This window comes from Girardinichthys multiradiatus, chromosome 11, assembly GCF_021462225.1.
Source record: "Girardinichthys multiradiatus isolate DD_20200921_A chromosome 11, DD_fGirMul_XY1, whole genome shotgun sequence".
Classification (NCBI taxonomy): Eukaryota; Metazoa; Chordata; class Actinopteri; order Cyprinodontiformes; family Goodeidae; genus Girardinichthys; species Girardinichthys multiradiatus.
The window spans coordinates 25979565-26002859 of NC_061804.1; the positions used below are offsets into that span (position 1 = coordinate 25979565).

Genomic DNA, 23295 nt, shown 5'->3' on the forward strand with positions numbered 1-23295 from the left:
GATTTGATCTATTTATAATAAAGTTTATTCAAATGACAATCAGTCTTAATCCAGCACCTAATGATTTCTGAACTACAGGCTAAATTACCTTATAAGCAAAATTATTGTGTTTACAAAATTGTTTTAGAATATAAAGAGATAAAGGCACCGATTTTCTTTCAGAATTTGCTTGTGTGAATCATAATTTGCTGTTACATCACTGAGGGTAAGTTGCAATGGTACAATGAAACAGACCCAAACCTAACATATATGGTGTTGAAGGTCGGTGCCAAAATGTTAACCAATGATATAAAGGACAATCAGTTGCTATATTTCTGTAGTCTGTGTATCTTGCTATATTTCTGTAGTCTGTGTGTCTCGGATATAGTACAAACATTTAGAGATGGGTTTGGCTGAATTCAGAGTTAGAGATCAGGTGAGGTGCTCCGGAGGGAAGCCTGAAGTAAAGCTGCTGCTCCTCCACATGAAAAGGTTTACACCTTTTGTTGAAGTCTTTTTGTGTGTTACTGAGTATATTATTTTGTATTTAGTGTAGCCAAGTGGACAGCCATTATAAACCCCTAGTGGGTTTTTTTAATCTCACCACCACATATTGTTAGTTTCTGATAGATTAGATGTGATCCTATGCTCTTTTTGGTGAGCAAAACAAAAACTAATTAGCTAACAGAAGAAAATTAAACCAAATTTAAAATGATAGCAAGATCTTGTCTTTAGATAAAAAGAGAAGAGTGGGGAAAAATAAAGCTATTGTGGAAAGAAAGCCATGAGAAGCCCTGTTTGCAGCTTGCCATAAGACATGCAGGGGTGACAACAAGCAGGTGGAACAAGTTGCTGTGTTCCAATGAAACCAAAACTGAACAATTTGCATACATGCAAAACACTATGTGGGGCAGAAAATTAACACTGCACAGCACCCTGAACACACCGCCCCCACAGTGAAACAGGGTGGTGGCAGCATCATGTTATGGGGATGCATGTCTTCAGCAGGGTCAAAGAAGCTGGTCAGAATTTAGGGTGAGATAAATGGAACTAAATAAAGGTTGATCCCCTTAGAGGCTACAAAAACAAAAAGGAGCTACTCATCCAGTGCTACAAGAGTCGCATTATTTAGATCAGACCATATGCATATGCCCAGTCCAGATCTGAATCCAATTTGGGGTCTATGTCAACAAAATGTATGTATACAGACTCTTTACATCCAATCGGGGTGAGCCTGTGCTAATTTGCAGAAAAGAATAAAGAAAAGAAAATTTCCCAGAGCACTTGTATTTAGACTCAGAGATGGTGAATGCATCATTCTTTTCAGATTTAAATTTCTTTGAAAAATATACATTCCACCACTGTTGCATAAAGTGTCAGTGTAAATGCCTTTCTTGATCCTGATACCATATTTCAATAATTTGTCTGACCTAGCAAACTAAAACACAAAAGATGCCACTTAACAATGTTGAAAGATTTTCACAGAGTCAGTCTGCTCATCTCCTTATTGTGAAGGTAAACAGGATACGCTTACATGGAATGCCTTAAGTGACATTTTATGTTCCATACTTACCGATTAAAAGGTTTTAGGCTTGAGGTTGAAACCGGTTCAGAAGATGGCAGTAAAGAATTACTCACAGCAAAGGCTGCTCTGTTATTTCCAACGAAGAAGAAACGTCGAAGGTGGCAACAGAACTCGGCGAAGAAGAACGAGGAGAATGCTAATCGGAGGAAAGACGGGTTCTGTTAAGTGAACGTTAAAACAACGCTGTTACCTCCAACTACCCTCCTTGAACAGAGCTGCAACATAACCGCTGAACTATGACAGAGCCTCAATCAGCGCTGTTACTCAGGAGACAGCTTGCAGGTAAATAAACCTTGTTGGTAAGTGCTGGGTTCCTGGCTAACAGCGGCACTCCGGTACGTAGCTGTGATATTGTGCTGGCGCAAATTGTTTTTCTTGAGCCTTCTACATACACGTTAATATATAATGACATATAAACTGTTTATTGATCAAAGCAGAGTGGGTCGACCGACATCTTTCAGGTGAAAAAATTAACCTCGTTGGTGTGTTGGGAGACGAATTTAAATTTGTTTTTCAATGTTGCGAACTGTTCGCGGCTGAACGCCGCTGTCACCCCGTCCCGACGACTTCCAGCTGTCAGGGGAGCTAAAAGCTAGCGTGCCGTTAGCCATACCTGGCTCTACTCAATGTGTTTACATGAATTTTAACCGAAATATCAAGCGGCGTTTGGCTTTTTCGAACATGACGGTTATGTTCTTATCATGCTGTTGAGTACTATGTTCTAACACAAAACACAATTGTTTATCATTTGTGGGACCTCTTTTCTTTCATAACCACTTTGAATTTTTACCATATTTAGCCACCTAACCGTAGGCTAACATTAGCTGCGGTAACCGTTGTTAGCTATAAGACGCCAAAATAACAAGCTGATCCTAAGCTCTCAGAAGCTTCAGTTTCGAGGCTGAAATTGGTATCGGATTCGTAGGTTCAGTAAAGGACTAGTTCATTACTTTTATTTAGGCTCATTCAAAAGAGTTGAGCCTAAAACACGTCATTCAGTAAAGATGGACGGTTCTGTTTTTGACAATAAATACATACACATTAATCTGTTGGTGTGTAAATGAGTATAATTATTTTTTATCTTGAATGTAGCTATGCTAAGGGCCATTGTAAATACCTAGCGGGTACTCAGCAACACATATTGTTTGTTTGGAAGTTTAAATGATTGCAAAATGGAAACTTTGTTACACCAAACAGAATATTCAGTCAGTCATTTTCTACCGTTTTTTAAAAAATGGCACCATTTCGCATGTTTTTGAGGTGTTGCCATAAAGCTTTATGCAAACCTTTCATAAATGGCCTACCATGTTCAGTGGTTGTAATGTATTAATTAGTTGAGAAGAGATCAGTTTTGTTGCAATAGAAAATAAACAAGGCATTTGGCTTGAATACTTTAAAAAGAAAACTTTTAAATTCTATTCTAAATTAAATTCTAAAATAAAGACGCAAATTATTTAACTTTTTTAATTAATTTCCTTAGCAGTAAGTAACAGATGCTTTCAAAACTTTGTTTTTTAAGGCTGAACCCAACTCAGGCTGCAATGTTTTTAAAACTTTTGACATGAACAACCCTTTTTGCTCGTACTTGTGCCGGTCCGTTGTGGTGAAGAGAGAGCTGAGCCAAAAAGTGAAGCTCTCGATTTACCGGTCGGTCTACGTTCCTACCCTCACCTATGGCTATGAAGTTTGGCTCATGACAGAAAGAACGAGATCCCGAATACAATCCATAGGGTGGCCGGGCACTCCCTTAGAGATAGAAGAGCTCGTCCGTCCGTGAGGAACTCGGAGTAGAGCCGCTGCTCCTCCACATCAAGAGGAGCCAGTTGAAGTGGCTCGGGCCTCTATATCGGATGCCTCCTGGATTCCTTCCTTGGGAGGTGATCCAGGCATGTCCCACTGGGAGGAGGCCCAGTAAACGGCCCAGAACACGCTGGAGGGACTACGTCTCTCGGCTGGCCTGGGAACGCCTTGGACTCCCCCCGGTGGAGCTGGAGGAGGTGTCTTGGAGAGGGACGTCTGGGTGTCTCTACTGAGTCTGCTGCTCCTGTGACCCGGTCCCCTTTTTGCTTTGTTTGGAAAAATATGTGCTCACATATCAAATCAGTAGATTTGTTTGGCATATAGGTACTTGAAAAGATTATCTACCAGACTATTAGGTTGACAAAAATTCAGCAGTAGTTAGTCTGGTCTACGGTTCTGCTACGTGTAGCTCTTTAGCCACTCCACAGGAGTTCCTAATAACCTTTAACAAAATGGGCTGTTTTTAATAACAAAGACTGTAAAATGTAGCAGTTCACCAGAATGTTTTTTATGCAATATCTGCCCCGAATTTATGCAACACCACGACACCAATGCTTCTGTGTTTTTTCAGCCATTTTATGTTTTTTTTCTTTGCAAACTGTTCTCTACCTTCTTTTTTAAGTGGTTTTTCTTTTGGTTTCTTAAGTGGACCTTGTTCTACCAAAAGCTGTTATTTAATCTTGTAAGATTAATGTTGCTTGTTTAATTTCCAAATAAAATGCAGTCTTATAAAATGCATATTAATAAAACCTAATTTAGTTTTTCCCTATAGTACAATAGGTTCTATGACTCCATAGTAACATGGGCAAAATTACCTCTCAAAGTGATTGTTGACCCCTGGTATATTCAGACCAACCCTGGATTATTCTGCACTTTTTACTGTTTTTAAAACACACATCTCAAACTGTCAAGGATCTATGTTTAGCATATAGTAATTCACTTCAGAGTTTACTAGTTTAACTGCTTTGACTTTGAAGGCGTTGTGACTGTGAATCTGAAAATATTATTTAATATTAATAATTTAATATTTTATCAAATAATGTTTCGGTCTGTTAAGGGTTGTCCTGTGAATACCAGCCCAGTAAGGCGGTAGTATTAGGACAAAATTGAAAAGAGTGAGCTAATCTCTGATATTATTGAACAGCATAAACTCTGCACACACATGGAATGAGTTCAATTTCTTAAAATAGAAGAATTTATTAACAAAAATAAGTCAACTCATGTCAAACATATTTCAATCAACAAACTCTTTACTTTGCTAAAACAATCCAGCTAAACTACCAAGCAGAATTAAAGAATAACGAAGACTAATGGGCTATGTACAATATAAACAAGTTGATTAAGGATGATTGAAAACCATGATCGAAAGAGTGATGCAACATTACCATGGAATGTTATTTATGTTTGAGAACCAAGGATTATCTTGAAGAATCTGGAAATGAAGTTAAGTTAGTCTTGGAACTAACTTAGGCAATAATCAGTACACCTTTAGACAACCATTCACAATGCAAGATCAGATAAAATATTATTTTATTAAAATAATGTTTTAAAGAATGATCTGCTGAATAAAACCAACCTTCTGGATGACTAATTCTCAACAGGGTCTCACTAGCTGCCTTTATTTATTAAAATAATATTTAACGAAATATTATTAAGGGAATATTTCGGAAAAGAGCCAAATCTTTCTGGAGAAATGGGTCTTAATGGTGTTTACTTAGTTATCAAGTCTAGCAAAATAATGTTTTTAGGGTAATATTATTTACTGGATTGAAAACTAACAACATTTCTGGGTAAATATTCTTTAGCAGCAAGCACGTGTTCTTAGCTGTTAGCAGTTGAAGCTAACAAAATGGGCTGATAGCTTAGCATCAGAATCAAACACACACCTTTAAAATGCCGTTAATAAAAGGGTTAAAATCCATAAGCGCGGACGGCGCATCATGATCAATCTTCTGTGTTTAAAATCACCCTTTAAATAAGGTTTGTCTTAACTTTTAAAACACAGAACACAAAACTGAGCATGTGTGCTGCAGATATCCTGCTAGCACCAAGATAGCTGAGTTCAACACAAACAAAACTTGATAAAATGAAAAATGTTTAGATCATTTAATCCTAAATCACTCTGCCCAAACCTAACCTCATGAACCATGGTGAGGAGGAGTTGTCCGGGCGACGACGAAGTTTGAACAAAGGGATAACTTCCAGCTAACCTCCGGAGCAGTGGCTGGGCAGCTCACTCTGTCCGCTGACCACACTGCACAGTTACTGTAACCACGGTGATGCGGTGCCGGTGTCCTTCCTTCAGACTGGGAAAACCGCTCCACTCGGCTTCGTAGAGACAGCGTCTCTGCAGGGAATTCTCTGGAACACAGTTTGCTTCTGCAGGCCTCAGAGAGAAAGTCAGGCAATGTTTTTCTTTAATTATTCCCGTTCTTGAATGAATACCGGATACACATACAGCAATCTTTCCGTACTTAACTTTATGCATATGATCAATGATCGTATGACACTCTTGGATCCAGTTGAAGAGTTGATGTCTGTTTGCCAGCAAAGAGACATTAGCGCGCTGTCTCTCCGGCCAGCCGTGCAGCGGAGTCCAGATGGAAGAGGCAGGATGTAGCAAGAGCGGTGCTTTTATTTGGACAGTGACGTCACAGGAAGTCCGCAGTTACCCCGTTTCCTGGCTGTGCCGGAAGTAGGTTAATGCAATTTACTTTGAAGGTTCCAGGAAAGTCTGCACTGGCCTTTCACGTTGTAACCATGACTGTGGTCCCAACAAAGGTGATCCCCTTTTATCTGATTTCTATTTCCCCAAAACTGTTAAAATTGTCTTGTCTTCTTCTAATACAATAAAGATTTCTTTAAATCACAAACGGTGTTCTAAGAATAATGTAATCCGTGTATAATCCAGTCCAGGAATGACCACTCCATTTTATTAGTGCCTGGAAAACTGGGTCGGCCTTTCTGGTACATCACTCAACTGGTTTAAATCCTACTTGAAGGACAGGGACTTTTTTGTGTCAGTAGGTAACTTTACATCAGAGACCACAAAAATCACATGTGGTGTTCCCCAAGGGTCCATCTTAGGGCCTCTCCTATTCAATATCTACCTACTCCCCCTAACTCATATTTTAATAAACAACAACGTAAGTCATCACAACTATGCAGACGACACACAGCTATACGTTACGATGTCATCAGGTGACCATGAACCCATTCAAGCACTGGGTAAATGCTGAGAAGAAATCAATGCATGGATGGGCCTAAATTTTCTTCAGCTGAATCAAAACAAAACCGAAGTAAAAATCTTTGGACCAAAGGAAGAGCGTTTAAAAGTTAGCACACAGCTTCAGTTAATACAGCTAGAAACCACCATTCAGGCTCGAAACCTGGGTGTAGTGATGGACTCAGACCTGATCCTTCAGAGGCACATAAAGACAGTAACAAGGTCGTCCTTCTATCACCTAAAGAACATCTCCAGGATTAAAGGACTAATGTCTCAGCAGGACCTTGAAAAACTAATTCATGCGTTCATCTTTAGTAGAATTGATTACTGCAACGGTGTCTTCACAGGTCTGCCTAAAAACTCGATCAGACAGCTGCAGTTGATCCAGAACGCTGCTGCCCGCGTCCTCACTAGAACTAAGAAAGTGGAGCACATCACCCCGGTTCTAAAGTCCCTACACTGGCTCCCTGTAGCTCAGAGAATAGACTTTAAAATACTTCTGTTAGTCTATAAATCACTGAATGGCTTAGCACCAAAATACATTACAGACTTGTTGTCAGTGTATCAACCAACCAGACCTCTCAGGTCTTCTGGCTCAAATCTACTCTGCACACCCAGAACCAGAACTAAACATGGAGAAGCAGCTTTTAGTTCCTATGCTCCACTAATCTGGAATAAACTCCCGGAAAACTGTAAAAGCACAGAAACCCTAAGTTGCTTTAAATCAAGATTAAAAACTTATTTGTTTAGAGTGGCCTTTGACTGTGCCATTTAGGCATGATTAGTTACGTTTTCAGTCCAATTTTCCTTTAATTTTCTTGTCCATCATTCAATTCTCTTTATTTTATTTTATTTAACTTTTTTAAATTACCTCTGTTGTTTGATTTTATCATTTGATTTATTTTTCTGTGTCTGTATCTATGTTTATTTGCTTTGTGATTGTATTGTAATTGTATGTACAGCCCTTTGAGTGTGTCGTTGCTGAAAAGCGCTATATAAATAAACTTACCTTACCTTACCACTCAAGGTGTTTTAGATTAACAGCTAGAACTGGTCAGCTGCAGCCTAGATTCATTTAAACCAGTTAGATTATCCTTTACTGAAATGCTAAATGTAAGCTGTGAATCAAAAACTTACTTCAGTGTTGCAATTCTTTATTTTAACAGGGTCAGCTGAAAATTAAATTTAGCTGCTCTAATAATAGCACCTTTCCAAAACCAGCCAAGTTCAACCTACATCATTTTAGTTTAGGCTCTGGTTTTGAGCTGTAGTATTTCTTTTTTTCCGGTTGTTGCTAAGAATTGATTGTGTTAACTGTCAGAGTACAAAAGTGTGTGGTCCTTTTTTAATTTGTAGAACATTTTCCAAGAAGAGGCTAGAAAAAAATGTGCTGTCTAAAAATGGTAAACGGTTGCTAATGTTTTACCTGGATCCTTTGTAAAAGCTGAAGAACGGGAAAAAAGCTACATGTCTGTTGTTTCATTAAAGGTTTTTAGCTATTTGTGAGTGCCGCTGGAACTAATGTAATTCTTGTCATGTGGCATTGAACCCTGACAGCCAATAGAAATTGCCCCCGAGCAAATGTTTTAAGTTCAGTGCAGCTGCAGCTCTGTGAAACTTGTCATGCTGTTCTAGAAACCCCTCCTTTCATTAGATAATGATTTTCCTCCTAAGCTCATCTGTAAACAAAAAGAAGTGCTGAAAACTGTCATATTTTCAATGCTTTAGATTTTTGCCAACTGTTTGTTAAATCTAGGGATTCGTGATATCAGGAACATGTGTAATTGTGAAAGTATTGCTAAATATTGTGATATGAATTAAGATTAACCCACATTTCCCTAACTTTTCTTTTCCTGCAACACAATGTCCCCTCCACTCTTTGTCAGCTTTAGCATCTTGGCCACCAAAAATAAACATCCATTGTGTGGATCAAGGGCTGGAAAAATCCATCCAACAGGCCAAATATATTATTGGCATACAGAATTTAAATGCATGGAACGCACAATTAAACGTCCTACCAAATATTGCATTCCAGCAGTCCTTTGGGATTGTGCAGGCCTAGTTACATTTTGTTAAATCATTTAACTTTGTATTGAAAATCATTTTTTCACATATTGCTTGGTTTAATTTCTGGTGTGAAACGTTTCAATGAAAGATTGTTTTTATTTTTTTACATATTGTGTAAAACAAAAAATATGTAAAACCTATTAGTGTTGTAACACCATTTTCCAAAGATTTTCAAGTATAGCTTTATGATCCCTGTGTAGTAATGCTGCTGATGTTTAGGTATAGGATTTGTGAGCCCGGACAGGCTTGTAGTGTGATCCAGTAAGTGATATGTGTGGGTTACGTACTTTCACCAACATGTGCCGCCTTATGCCATTCCTCAAGCAAGCATGGCCTACAAACTTTGACTTGTCTCTGGAGCAGTCTTTGGAAAATCACAATAGCAGTAATCAGAAGTCATTATGGAGCTTTCTGTGATCTCAACCATGACATTTTGATCTTTGTTATTTAGAGCTGAACAAAAACCCAGTGGAGGGATTCTCAGCAGGCCTCATTGAGGACAATGATCTCTACAGATGGGAAGTCCTCATCATTGGGCCCCCAGACACACTCTAGTAAGCCAGAGGGTTAATTTTCATGTTAACAACTCTTTGTTACTGTCTATTGATCTATCTGTTTTGAAGCTGATTGAATATTTATCTCTTCTATTGATTTTTTTTCCCCTTGTGTTCACAGTGAAGGTGGTGTGTTTAAAGCTCATCTGACATTTCCCAAGGACTACCCCCTCAGACCACCTAAAATGAAATTTATCACAGATATTTGGCATCCTAATGGTACGTGAAGTTGTAGGATCCTAAACAAAGATTAGCTTTTTCCTGTATTGAAGTACCTTAAAATGTAAATAAGTCTTAGTGTTTATTTCCTTACTTTTTTAAATTCACATTATTTTGAAAATATGCTAATCTATTAGCAACATATAACATGTGGTTACTTCTCATTTGTTTCTTGCTTCCATGTTTTCTTCTATTATTGAAATTAAACTATAAATTCTTTATACAATAAAATCAGTGACATATCTTGCTAAAATAAATAGTCAAAGAGATTACTGAGTAGACTGATAAGTGTTTAATAAGTGTTTTTAATCTACGTAGGAAATTTTCAGAAATAAATTTTAGGATAACCTAGAATATTCTAAGAATTTACCACCTGGTTATTACCTAAACATTTCTAGCAGGGCTGCGTTAGTTTTGGAGAAGAGATATTTGCTCTGGAGGACTGGATGTGGTCCCTCTTATATACAATAACACAGTTACGCTTAGACATGCCACTGTTGATTCAGGGTTCTCTTTAAGAGCTATATTATAGACTAAGATAAAAAAAACCTTTTGGCCTTTCTGCCCTGAGTTGACCTATATCTGATTTATTATTAATTATCCGATTTCACACCATTTATGTGAAAAAGCAGTCTCTGTAAAACCGAAATTTACTACTTTTAGAAAAAAGAAAAACAAAATTGCCAGCTTCACATTTTAAACTCTCATTAGCTTGTATTTTAGCTATTAGCGCAATTAGCAAAACTAGCATGACTTAAACAGCAGACTGTGTTTATTCACTAGAGCATATATTTTTACCTGAACTCTGAGGTTTCATAGTTCAAATCCAGCATGTTTCATCACAGAGGTTGGAAGCTTAAAAGTATAAAAAAGAGAAACATGTCTAACATGTTGAAAATACAGTTTCCTTTTAAAACACTACTGACTTCATTTGTAAACAGGTGACTGAGGCTGATAAAAGCTAACTTTGAGTCTACTTCCCTTAGTAAAAATGTCCACACCAAAGAGTGATTGTTTGTGCGACCTGGTAGCTCATAGGTTCAGTGATCTGACAAAGACTTTCTGACTAGTTGAACGCTAGCTTGGGCCAGTAAAAAAAACAAAATTGTTTATTTCTGGTTATGAGCCAAAGTCTTGGTGCATCTGTAGTTTTATTGTGTTGAGTTGTGCATGCTGCCTGTAGTTAATGCATCAGTGCCCCCTAATATTCCTAAAAAAACTAAATAATTCAATAAATTAGAGATGGTTAGATTCAGAACTGATCCACATATTTGAATTCAATAATGATATTTTTCTATGCGATATTGTTTAACTTAAACATTTAGTTTTGTTACCTTGTTGCTGCTAATGCAAATAAACCATGTAGTCTCTGTCAGTAGTAGTAGGTGCTTCTTGCAAGACAAAGTTGCTGCTGTCACCTCTGTGGCTTTGTTGGGGTGTAAAAGGATTTTAAAAAGGTCTAAAAAGTTTCTCCATTCAGCAACAAAATTACTTGGTGAAGGTGTGATTCACACTGCATTTTTGTTGCCAGTGGTCATTAATTATTTATGAGAGGTGGCAATATTAAAATGTGAGAACATGATAAGAAAAAGTAATGTCAAAACAGCAAAGTCATATTAGACATTCCTAACGACCTCTGCTCTTACATTTAAACAGGCAAATCTGCCAAATGTTTCCACTAATAAAACAGAGATCTGTCTACAGTTTCTGAGAATGGTATGAATATATCTTTATACATTTGCAGTAATCTCAAACTTCCAAAGTAATATCAGCCAGCGATCATCTCCATGAACACATGACCCTGCTCAGTGGATTGATCAGCCCAATATCCAATCAAAGAATGATGCCAGGGGTCTGGTCTGATACTGATATTACAAATCGGTCCCATCTTTTAATTTTATTTGGCCAATAAATGCCTTGGCTGGTGGTGTTGTCCATGAAACAGTGGAGGTTTTCCATTTAAACAGTTCTCTTTGAACCAGGGCGGAGCCACTCTTTATTGTTTGAATCTGCTGTTATATGGAGACAGCAGCCTCCTTCATCTAAAGCATCTTAAAATAAAGAAAAGTAGTCTAAAGGGAACTACAGTGTCAATATTGAATTGACAACTTTTTGCAAAAAGTCTTTGAGACAGCAGAGGTCTTTCCAAGTGTTATCGTTAAGACTGAACATCGCAGAGCTCAACAGAGAGAAGTTGGGAAATGCCAAACTCAGGGCCTCCTTACTTGTGATCAATATAGTGTCAAATAGCTCAGTCCAGATCTGACAAATCAACAGTATTACAGATTTTAAAGTAGAGCTGATTAAACTTGCAAATAAATGAAAAATAAAATAAACCAGTGCTGCCGCACTGCTAGATCAAAAGCCAATCAAAGCCTCATGTTTCCTTTTTTTTTATATACCATACAGTTAATATAACCTAACAAGGTATATTTGTAGTCAAACATCTGGAAAGTTGTTAAAATTTTAGTTAGACATTACATACTTAGAGAAAGTATGTAATGTTGAATTGGGAACAGTGTCTGTTTAAAGCAGTGTTTTTCAGTCCTTGACATTCAGACCCACCCAGAATGTTTTAGAGGTTTCCCTGGTTTACACATTCTTCTCTCAGAAAAAAAAAAAACAGTCATTAATGTTTTCTGCTGCGCTTGAGGAGCTGCTCATGAGGTAATTCAGGTATGTTGCAGCAGGGACACACCTAAAGAATGCAGGAAAGTGGGTCCCAATGACTGGGATTAAAAACCCTGCAATAAGGTAGCAGCTTCGTTCAGATGTAATCTTGAAGAAAGTGACTGTGTCAGTTAGGTAGCACTTCGCACAGCGAGGGGGAAAGAAATTCGAGCCACACTCTGCATGCTAAGGAAAAAACATCTTCTTGGCCATGGAGCCTCTACTGCTGACTGATTAGTTGTTTCCTGTTCTTACTTTGCTTCCGGCAGACACACTGCGGTTTATCAGTGGTGCTGATAGGCATCTTTTGTGAAATTTACTCACCAGATGACTAAAAGCTTCAGTCAGATTCTGTAAGGGTGTGAAAAAACGCATTTTATGTGCTAACTGGGGCTGTACATTAAAAGTGGTTAATGGGTGCAAATTGGGACCCCTGAAAAAATAGTTCGGAATGACAATCTTCAAGAAAATACTGTTTGATTTACTAATTAGGTCTAATTGGATTTCCAGAAACATTACTGTCCCCCAATTATTGTACAGTTGTGTTGAACATGATAGGAGCTTGGTTAAAAATGTGAATAAAGCTCAGAATCTTTAGAATGGTTTTCATTTCCATGCAGTGGGAACACTGCACATTATATTCTCAATCAGACAATGAAGAAAAATGCTTTTTTCTGTGATGTGATTTTACATCAAATTACAAAAAATGAAGAAAAATGAACATTGGGCTGTTCAACAAAATAGGAGTGTTTGCATTTTTATTTACAAAGTTAAGTATTTACTGTATAAACTGAAAACTCTTTAGGATTTATCATTCTTGTGAATCACTAAACTAATTATTAGTTAGTTGTCAGAGAGCTCCTTCATATCTGTGTTGCATGGAGTCGACCAGCTTCTGGCACCTGTGAGCAGGTATTCCAGTTCAGGATGACTTGACAATTTTACACAGTTTCTCTGCATTTCTTGGTTTTGTCTCAGAAATGGCATTTTCGATTTCACCCCACAAGTATTTGTTCGGATTAAGGTCTAGGGATTCAGCTGGTCACTCCAGAACTTTGATTTTTACTGATCTGGAACCACGCTGCTGCTCACGTACTGTAGGTTTGAGGTCGCTGTCTTGTTGAAACACCCATTTTAAGGGCATTTCCTCTTCTCCATAAGGCAATATGACCTCTTCAAGTATTTTGAGATATGAAACTGGTCCTTGAGCCATTGTATGCAAGAAATGGGCCCGACAGCATAGCAAGAGAAACATCCCCATATCATGATACTTGAACCACATGGCTTCAATTCATTGTTTGGGGGTCGTCTGACAAACTGTCTGTGGCTCTGGGACCCAAAGAGAATGCTCTTACTTCCATCCATCCACAAAATGTTTCTCCATTTCTCTTTAGGCCAGTTGATGTGTTCTTTGGCACATTGAATGCTCTTCGTCGCTTTTTTTAACAGGGACTTGATGGGTGTTTCTTCCTGATAGATTAGCTTCACACAGGCGTCTTCTGTTTGTCACAGTACTCGCCTCTAACTTCAAACCTTCTTTGATCACCCTGGAGCTGATCAATGCCTGAGTCTTTGCCAATCTGACTTTTCTTCAATCCATTCCAATGGTGCTCTTTCATTTTCTTCCTTGTCTCTCTGGTTTTGCTTTCCATTTGAAAGCACTGGAGATTATTTTAGCCCAGCAACCCATCATTTTCTACACTTCTTTACACGGTTTCCCCTTTCCCATCACCATCTCAATTAAAATATGCTGTTCTTCTTTGAACAATGCCTGCAACGACACATCTTTGACAGGTTTTCAGAGATAAATGCATGTACACCGTCTGCTGGCTTCATCCTTAAATAAGGGCCACCTGGTTGAGCCCTGTTTCTTCACAAAATAAATGACCTCAGTAACTGAAATCCACACTATTATTTAGAACACACCTCTTCTCTATGACTCTACCACAGCTACTGGTAAATTATTTGGTGTGTGGTTATATGATTTCTACCAAAGATTGATCTGGTTAGTCTAGTTGGACTGCTATTATTTAGAACACAACTGTACAGACCAGTTTCTATGTAGCCAACAAAGTCTTTTAAGTATTAACTTCGTCTGCAATCTAAACTAAAATAAAACAACTGGAGTGTCAAAATTCAATATATTTTCTATACAGTTAAAATTCTTTGTGCTGCAGCCTCAAAACTAAAACATTTGCCTAATGTTTTCATAGGAGGCTGAACAACCGGACTGCAAACGGTCCTAGATGTCATTAGTTAAGTGGGAATTTGTGACATGTCAGATGAACAAGTGGTTAATTTAATTTGTTTCTTTTTCTTATTTTAGTTGACAAGAATGGAGACGTATGCATTTCTATTTTGCACGAACCCGGTGAGGACAAGTATGGCTATGAGAAACCAGAGGAGCGTTGGCTGCCCATCCACACCGTGGAAACCATCATGATTAGTGTTATCTCTATGCTGGCAGACCCAAATGGTGACTCACCAGCCAACGTAGATGCTGCAGTAAGTTTGCTTGTTAAGATTCGGAGGGTGCACTAACAGAACATAAGGGCAGGAATAAATATTGGAATTAAAAATCACAAATTTTACTATCTTAGGAAGGGATTGACGATGAATGTCAAATGATGTTACATAAATTGAAAACGATGAAGTTCCAGTCTAACAATTTGGGAAATCGATTAGCATTTAGCAGTTTGGTTGTTGGAGTGGCAAACATAGCTGGTATCTGTAGTCTTTGCCCAGTTAACACTGGGCTTAAATTCAGGGCTATCTAAAAAAGGTTAAAAGCTCAAATAATATATACTAGCAAGGTTTTAAAGTGTTTGTTTTTGTTTTTTCTCCTGCAGAAAGAGTGGAGGGAAGACCGACACGGAGCATTCAAAAGGAAAGTAGCCCGTTGTGTACGAAAAAGCCAAGAGACCGCGTTTGAGTGATATTTATCAAGGATCTAGCTTCTTTTCTGTTTTCAGGGTAAGGATATTTGACTTAAACTCTTTATGAACTTGACCTTTACCAGCTTCAACCACAATTATCAGATCAAATGTTCCTCTATAGTGCCAGGTATATTTCTGTTGAAATGTTTGCACCTGATTAAATAATACATATACAGGGGTTGGACAATGAACCTGAAACACCTGGTTTTAGACCACAATAATTTATTAGTATGGTGTACGGCCTCCTTTTGCGGCCAATACAGCGTCAATTCGACTTGGGAATGACATATACAAGTCCTGCACAGTGGTCAGAGGGATTTTAAGCCATTCTTCTTGCAGGATAGTGGTCAGGTCACTACGTGATACTGGTGGAGGAAAACGTTTCCTGACTCGCTCCTCCAAAACACCCCAAAGTGGCTCAATAATATTTAGATCTGGTGACTGTGCAGGCCATGGGAGATGTTCAACTTCACTTTCATGTTCATCAAACCAATCTTTCACCAGTCTTGCTGTGTGTATTGGTGCATTGTCATCCTGATACACGGCACCGCCTTCAGGATACAATGTTTGAACCATTGGATGCACATGGTCCTAAAGAATGGTTTGGTAGTCCTTGGCAGTGATGGGCCCATCTAGCATAAGTATTGGGCCAAGGGAATGCCATGATATGGCAGCTCAAACCATCACTGATCCACCCCCATGCTTCACTCTGGGCATGCAACAGTCTGGGTGGTACGCTTCTTTGGGGCTTCTCCACACCGTAACTCTGCCGGATGTGGGGAAAACAGTAAAGGTGGACTCATCAGAGAACAATACATGTTTCACATTGTCCACAGCCCAAGATTTGCCCTCCTTGCACCATTGAAACCGACGTTTGGCATTGGCATGAGTGACCAAAGGTTTGGCTATAGCAGCCCGGCCGTGTATATTGACCCTGTGGAGCTCCCGATGGACAGTTCTGGTGGAAACAGGAGAGTTGAGGTGCACATTTAATTCTGCTGTGATTTGGGCAGCCGTGGTTTTATGTTTTTTGGATACAATCCGGGTTAGCACCCGAACATCCCTTTCAGACAGCTTCCTCTTGCGTCCACAGTTAATCCTGTTGGATGTGGTTCGTCCTTCTTGGGGGTAAGCTGACATTACCCTGGATACCGTGGCTCTTGATACATCACAAAGACTTGCTGTCTTGGTCACAGATGCGCCAGCAAGACGTGCACCAACAATTTGTCCTCTTTTGAACTCTGATATGTCACTCATAATGTTGTGTGCATTTCAATATTTTGAGCAAAACTGTGCTCTTACCCTGCTAATTGAACCTTCACACTCTGCTCTTACTGGTGCAATGTGCAATCAATGAAGACTGGCTACCAGGCTGGTCCAATTTAGCCATGAAACCTCCCACACTAAAATGACAGGTGTTTCAGTTTCATTGTCCAACACCTGTATATGGCTGAATGTTATGAGGGCTTTACAGTCAATCTTCCTCAGAGCCTAAACAGTAGCTTTACTGTATATATTAGTGAGTTGCTGAATTAAATATTTATCTTTTATTTTAACAATAATGTGAAAAACGTAAAGTTATGCATATAACTACTGTTTCCTGAAGGAGAGTAACAAAGTACAACACATGAGTATGGGATATCACAGCCTGCGTGTCCTGGCTGAAGCCACCTCTAAACACGCCTCTTAGGCAAATGATGTGATGAGGCAAGGTGACAGGCCCCGCCTGCACTATATACCTGTCCGTCATCGTCGTCATTATTCAGTTCGATAGCCGATATTCACCGAGCCCAGCTGAGCAGCAGGGCAGCCACCCACCCCCTCAGGGAGGCATCCGTGGAGACAGACCGAAAAGGCAGAACGAGGTACTCGAAAGCCTTGCCCTCGAAGGCGAATCTCAGAAACTGTCTGTGGTCCGGGTGTATCGCTACGTCTATCAGGTCGATCGTGGCGAACCAATTGCCCGGGCTGATAGCACTCAAAAGTTGCTTGAGTGTTAACATTTTGAACTTGTATGTTCGGAGGTATTTGTTCAGAACTCTCAAGTCCAGGATTGGACAAAGCCCGCCCCCTTTTTTCGGAACAGCAAAGTAACGGCTGTACCAACCTCTGTTCATGTCCGACTCGGGAACCGCACGGATAGCTCCTATTGCCAACAGTGTATTTATTTCCTCTCTCAGAACCTCTGCTGCTTGGGCCATTACCGCCGTGTTTACCACACCAAGAAAGCGGGGTGGTCTCCGGCGAAACTGTAAACAGTAACCCATAGCAACGGTCCGCTCCAACCAAGGTTGGAGTGCGCACGCGCGCCACATATGGAGATGTGCAGCTAGACCATGAACATCCAAATCGATGTCCAGTACGTCCTCCTCTCCCTGAAGGGGTTCTAGTTGAAGCTGAGATCGAGCACCTTCATTATCGGCTAACCCATCAACATACTCCATATGGTCCGCCCAGCTGGAAGCGGAAGCGGAGACCGAAAAGCCGGCCTTGTCAGAATCGGACGCAACTGGGTTTCCCGCCTCGGAGAGCAGTGGGTCTCGCCGTGAGACAGCAGCCCCTCCCAGCACCTTCTCAAGGAATTTAACCCACCTCTCGAGGGTCGAGTGACGAAGCTGGCGACAGAACGCACATGGTTCTGGCTCCGCCAACGCTATGCGAGTGTGAACAATCCCGAGACAGACGGGACAAGCCTCATGCTGGTCCTTCTCATGAAGCGAGAAGCCGCACCTCTGAGGATGGGGACGAATAGACGACTTCTGCTTCGCTTGCGTTAGCTTTGTATTCATCCCGAACCACGAAAGCCAGACGGAACTGCTTGAAATTACCGCTTCGCGGGCAGACACGCTTACCAGCAGGCAGCAGTGACTAACTCCAACAAAAGCAGTTGAACTAATTCCAAGTAGCCTTTTGAAAAGAGACACAGAGCTAACCAGCAGCAGCTAGCTAGCCTGACGCGTAAGAACTGAATAATGACGATGATGATGGACATGTATATAGTGCAGGCAGGGCCTGTCACCTGTCGTCATCACATTATTTGCCTAGGAAGTGTGATTAGAGGTGGCTTCAGCCAGGACACGCGGGGCGTGATATCCCATACTCGTGTTGTACTGAGTGAATCAACTGAAAGGGATCAACGGTTGACAGTTTTAACACTTTCAGTCATGACTTTACAACATCATATACAATAAAACAGAATGGTTACAGGAAGGTAACAGTCCTGAAGTCCATCCTCAGAATGGCATTTAGGTATTCTTCTTAAAGTGTCTATCTGTAAGGGTAATGCTTAGTATTTCAACAGTTTAATAGAAAAAAAATTAACCTAAACACATCAGGAGAAACTCAGTGATTTTTGTAAAACCAAAAGTAGCACATATGATAAATGTTAGCGTAAATAAGTAGTCCTCTTTGCAAAATTAAATACTGTTAAAATATTATAAATTAATACAGTATTTTTGCAATATCACATGATTTACAGTAGTTTTGTGCTCACTCATTAATGATGATCATGGCATTCCTGCTTTAAAACGTCTGCAGGAAACATGCATCTCTTATCTTCTGACCATCTCTGCATAGTGACAGAGTAGAGTAACTTGTTGATAATTGGAATGTTTTTTCCTGGCCGTTTCAGATCATCTTGAGCAAATTGTTCTCCTGCTTCTTATCACTGTTTTTGCTTTAAATTAGTGATTACTGTTCTAGCAGCATGCAGCGCTGTGCTCAGGTCTGCTCTATTTGGCTGAGCCAGGCAGACGGGGAGCACCAGCGGCCAAAAATACGTAGTTTCCGTACAGAAGGTCCTGCTGAGATATGAGCTGGTAAAACGCAGTGTGTGCACAGTGGTTGGTAATGTTTGCCTTATTGAAAATCACCAGAGTGACCATGCAGCTTCCTTTTGTATATTTGTCAAAATAAAAAAAATACACAAATATCACACTTTAAACTTTCCATTACATAATGTCAAATTTAAAGAAAGGTAAATGTAGTAATAGTCCCGACACAGTCATGTATAAATTGGGTGTTAGCTCATTGAAATGGGGAAAAAATCACCAGACGCCCCAAAAATAAGGGACAGATGGGCTGAAGAGGAGAACTAGCCAAAAGAATAGGGACTTTTAGCTCGTCCATAAATTGTGAACTGAAAATTTAATTTGATCATAATTTGTTACAAAAAAGTATCTACATAAAGAGGAGTCTTTAATGAGCTAAATGAAGGGAGCTCATTGAACTGTTTAAAACAATAGAACATGTATTATAAAATGTGTGCACATTTTTACTTGTTATTAAATGTTCTTCATATGTGTCATTACTTTGTATTGGTCTATTGCACAAAGTCCCAATAAGCTATAATGGTTGTAACTTGACAAAATGTTCAAAATCTCAACAGGTATTAAAACGGTTGCAAGACATTGAGTAAGGTGATAAAACAAATGATCTTTTAGTTCTATTGTCTAGATTTAATTGTGCCATTAAGTGTATTTGTAACAATGGAACTTTTCTTCCCCTCCAGGTCTCCAATTTGAAATTCAAGATGGCACTGTTTCCTGCACTCTTCCACCCTGTCGCCAGGCTTGTCCTCCTTCATTTTGGCTGGAACAGACTGGCCACTGTAGGCTGCAATATAACATTAAAGTGACTACCGAGGCTGGCAGAAAATCGCCCAGCAAGTGCCAACACAAAAAAAAAAGAAAACATGCACCCAGAAGATGTTAAAACATTTTTCAAGTTTCTGAACTGCTTCAACATTCAGGATGATATTGTAAAGACATGTATATAGCACAGACTAAACCGGATAATATATACACTCCCCTCTCATCCATCAAGACATTTAGACCAAATATATAGTGCTGGTTTGGACACATTTAGTTTTGTCTTTTGTTCTCTCTACCCCAGCATGTGTTAGATACCATTAGGCTATTTACACAGGAGGTCTTAAAGAGAACAAATCATTGTGCTGTTGGAGGAACATCATCTGTGAAGAGGCTGTCTGATTGACACGTGGTGGACACGTCTGAGGATTACCACTAGAATATATTCAGATGGATTTTACAGCCCTCCCACATCTCACCTCACCATATGTTAACCTGGATTATGTTGTCTTTTTTTGCCTCTATATGTCTTATCATATTTTAATTTGGCTCAAAGAAACATGTTGGTGATTTATTTTTTGTGTGCATGCTGTGTCTTGCCTCTTTCTTTTTTTTTCTTAGTATTTCCTTTTTTCGTTTTCAAAAGTGCCTCCTAATAAAATGCTTGGCCACTCCCCCCTGCATTAACTAAGTCTGGAAAGGGTTGAAAACTGGAGAAATTGTCATATACCACCTATAGTATGGGTTCATATAATAGTCAGTACATTGGGAATCTATAATTAGAGTATTTGTAAAATTTTTCTCTAGCAATGACCTTCCTAGTAGAAATTGTACCCATTAGGTTTTATTTGAGGTCCTATTCTTCAGTACTTTTATTTTAGCAGTGATTTGTTCATTTTTTCTGTGTTTACTGTAGGAGCTGATATGCATGCTTTCTTTATTTTTTCCTTTGGATGTTTTGGGGGTTTTCTTTCTTTTTTTTTTTTGTTTGAAAGTGTTTGAGTGTTTATGAACACAGTACATGTGTCCATGTTGTTTTGGTGCCCATTGCCCTTATTCCCAAGTTTCTGATGAGTCTACCCTCTGATCTAGCGCAGTTTTGCTCAATGTACAAAACAAAATACTGATGTATATTTGTATTGTAGTGAGTTCTTCTAAAACATGACCTTTTTTCAATAAGTCTGGGAAGTTTTGTTTTTGATACATCGAGCAAATAACGTAGAGAGCAGAAGCCTAACTGTTACAAATCTTTATTTGGTGTACATCTCCAGTGGTTCAGATGGAGCACAGATATCCTATTTTGATGGGTAATTATAATATCACTGTTCTAAAAGGACAGATTTTGGTATGAGATTAGTTGGTTGAATAAATAATGCACATAGAGAAGTGAATTCAAGAGAACAATGACATTACCTATCTATTAACTACTCCAAGTAAATATTGCCTAATATATAAAACGAAGAAAAATTCATTTCTGATCATTACTTCCACTCATGGACATAAGATTTATGGTATTTTCTTACGCTATAGTGTATCTAGGGCAGAAATATTGTGATCCATTTGCTTCACTTTTTGATCTGATAAATTAAGGTCACTGTCTTTAAAGAGAGAAACATTTTCACACCTGATGTTTCAACTTTACTGGCGACTCTTATTTGTAGTACCTGGGAGAGCTCTGATCAATCTTATGAGGATTAGGTTTTGTTGTATGCATCATTTTGTTGGTTTTTACTACACAAGGAAAACTTAAGTGGTGTTTTATGTCACTGTACTGGATTACTCACTTGTGTCCAAGTTTCAGATGTCTAGAGATTATTCATAAGAAATCAACAGCCTTCCACATTTATTCTTGACCATCGTTTGCCAGGCCGTTTAACAGTCCCACAGCATGATTAATAGTACCGTAGTTTGGGTCTGGTGCCTGGCTTTGGCCTGTCCAAACATGCAACAGATATATATGTGAAAATGCCTGTTTTTTCTAAACAAAATGACACCCTGATAAATTAAGTTTTAGTATATATATGATTTGTACTATTCGTCTGAAAACAAAGAAATCTGTTGGGGGCAAAATAATCTGGCTGTATAAGTATGTATACACTTTAATACTTTATTGGAGAACGTTTTGGAGAACATCTCTTGACTAAAGCTCTCTTCGGGTGACTTGCTGGATTTTCTGTGAGATATAGGGCTTGGCTCTGAGAGGATTCCAAAACTTTAATTTTACTCTGGTGAAACTATTTAGTCAGTTTATATGTATTCTTCAGGTCATTGTTAACGGTTTAGGAAATATTTCAAGGTTTTACACCAAAGTCGGTTTGTGTTTGGAATCATTCCTAATTTTTCTCACCTTGACAAAGAAAGGTAGCCCCTTAGCATAATCCCGCCTCTACTATGTCACTCTTCACTTCTTTGGGTTGTTTTTAGCACCAAGCATGCCTTGGAATTGAGTGCATAATGTTTAACTTTACTTGAGCCAGTACACATTGTCCCACAAAGTTCTGGAGTATCAGGCCAGCTGTCTTTTTATTAGAATGCTTCGGTCTTGCAGCCCTACTCCACAGAGCAGACATATGGAGATTAAAGGAGATTGTGTCACATTTAGGACGCCACCACAACTTGCCAGTAGTTCCTTCAATGTGACCTTAAGGCAAGCACCCTGATAATTATCCAGCTTGTCTTTTCATCGAATTTCGAGAAACATCCTGTTCTCAGTAATGTCCTTGTCTTTGCCATATTGTAAAGACTTTTTGTGTTCTTCTCCTGACACATTTGAGCAATGAGATTATTTGAATACTTAGTAGGCTCTGCAATCCTTAGGGTTCCAGATAAGGAAAGTCCTACCAGGACACTTTATTTGAGGTTAATCAGGTTCACTTTATGTGTGAACTCAGTAAGACTGAATAAAAAAAATTCAATCAAGTATTAGTTTAAAGGTGTGTTCACACGCAAACAGGTAAATGTGGTTACTAATATTGAATAGTTTATTGATATTTTTTCAGTTGTCAGCTTCGGAAAAAAAAAAGTTAAGTTTGTTTTACTTTGTGCCAAAAACTAATTAGAGATATAAGGCAAAACTACATTATATAACGGCTAAGCCTTCTGACTGTGTAAAACATACCATAGAATACATAAGTCATGAAACCAGAAACATCACAGTTTGTACTTGTTGCACGTTTGCTAATGAAAAACAGCATTCTGCATCAATTAGGTTCCAACACTCGTATATCAGCTGAAAGGCTAGACTGTTTGCTGTGTCATCGAGTTGGTCTGCCCTTTCTGAAAAAAAATGTTTTAATGCCCTGTTTAGTGGACAAATACCTTCACCATCAATAAACTTGCTTTAGATGGGTGGGATGAGAAAAGTAAGGTTTTGGTGTCCAGCTGTGTTTTCCTGTGTAGGTTTTGTCATTTGTCATATCATAGACAGTGGAAATTAGCCTTTTCCTTCAGGCAATGTTCATGTTTCAGTTGGATGGCGCCAAACAAACTGACTGGGAACGTCCAGCATATTTTGCCACACTCTGTATTGACTAACCTTAAAGGATTTTGAATTTTCCAGTTGTTTTAAATGACAGCTGTCCCGCAGGGGCCATGTTTTCTTTCAGTTAGCTAGCTGCAACAGCTTATTAAAGTCTTTGCTCTCTCAACTGCAGGCTCATTTCCAGAATTG

General features: G+C 39.0%; 2 protein-coding genes across 4 annotated transcripts in view; one reads left to right on the plus strand and one right to left on the minus strand.

Annotated features, from left to right (window-relative positions):
- Positions 1–17272, minus strand: part of spns3 (spinster homolog 3 (Drosophila)) — a 34114-nt gene extending 16842 nt beyond the window's left edge. Inside the window, exon 1 of one of the 3 annotated variants that reach the window (XM_047378681.1) lies at positions 17144–17272. The gene's annotated coding sequence lies outside the window, so the exon portion shown is untranslated. Of the gene's footprint in view, positions 1–1552; positions 1764–17143 lie in introns of those variants that run through there. The other 2 variants (XM_047378680.1, XM_047378678.1) reach the window with 2 other exon arrangements.
- Positions 1706–20804, plus strand: ube2g1a (ubiquitin-conjugating enzyme E2G 1a (UBC7 homolog, yeast)). The gene is made up of 6 exons (XM_047378683.1): positions 1706–1846; positions 9109–9211; positions 9333–9430; positions 14427–14605; positions 14950–15073; positions 19547–20804. Exons 1-5 carry the CDS (start codon positions 1801–1803, stop codon positions 15034–15036), a joined length of 513 nt encoding a protein of 170 aa, XP_047234639.1. The 5' UTR covers positions 1706–1800; the 3' UTR covers positions 15037–15073; positions 19547–20804.
- The last annotated feature ends 2491 nt before the right edge of the window (positions 20805–23295 follow it).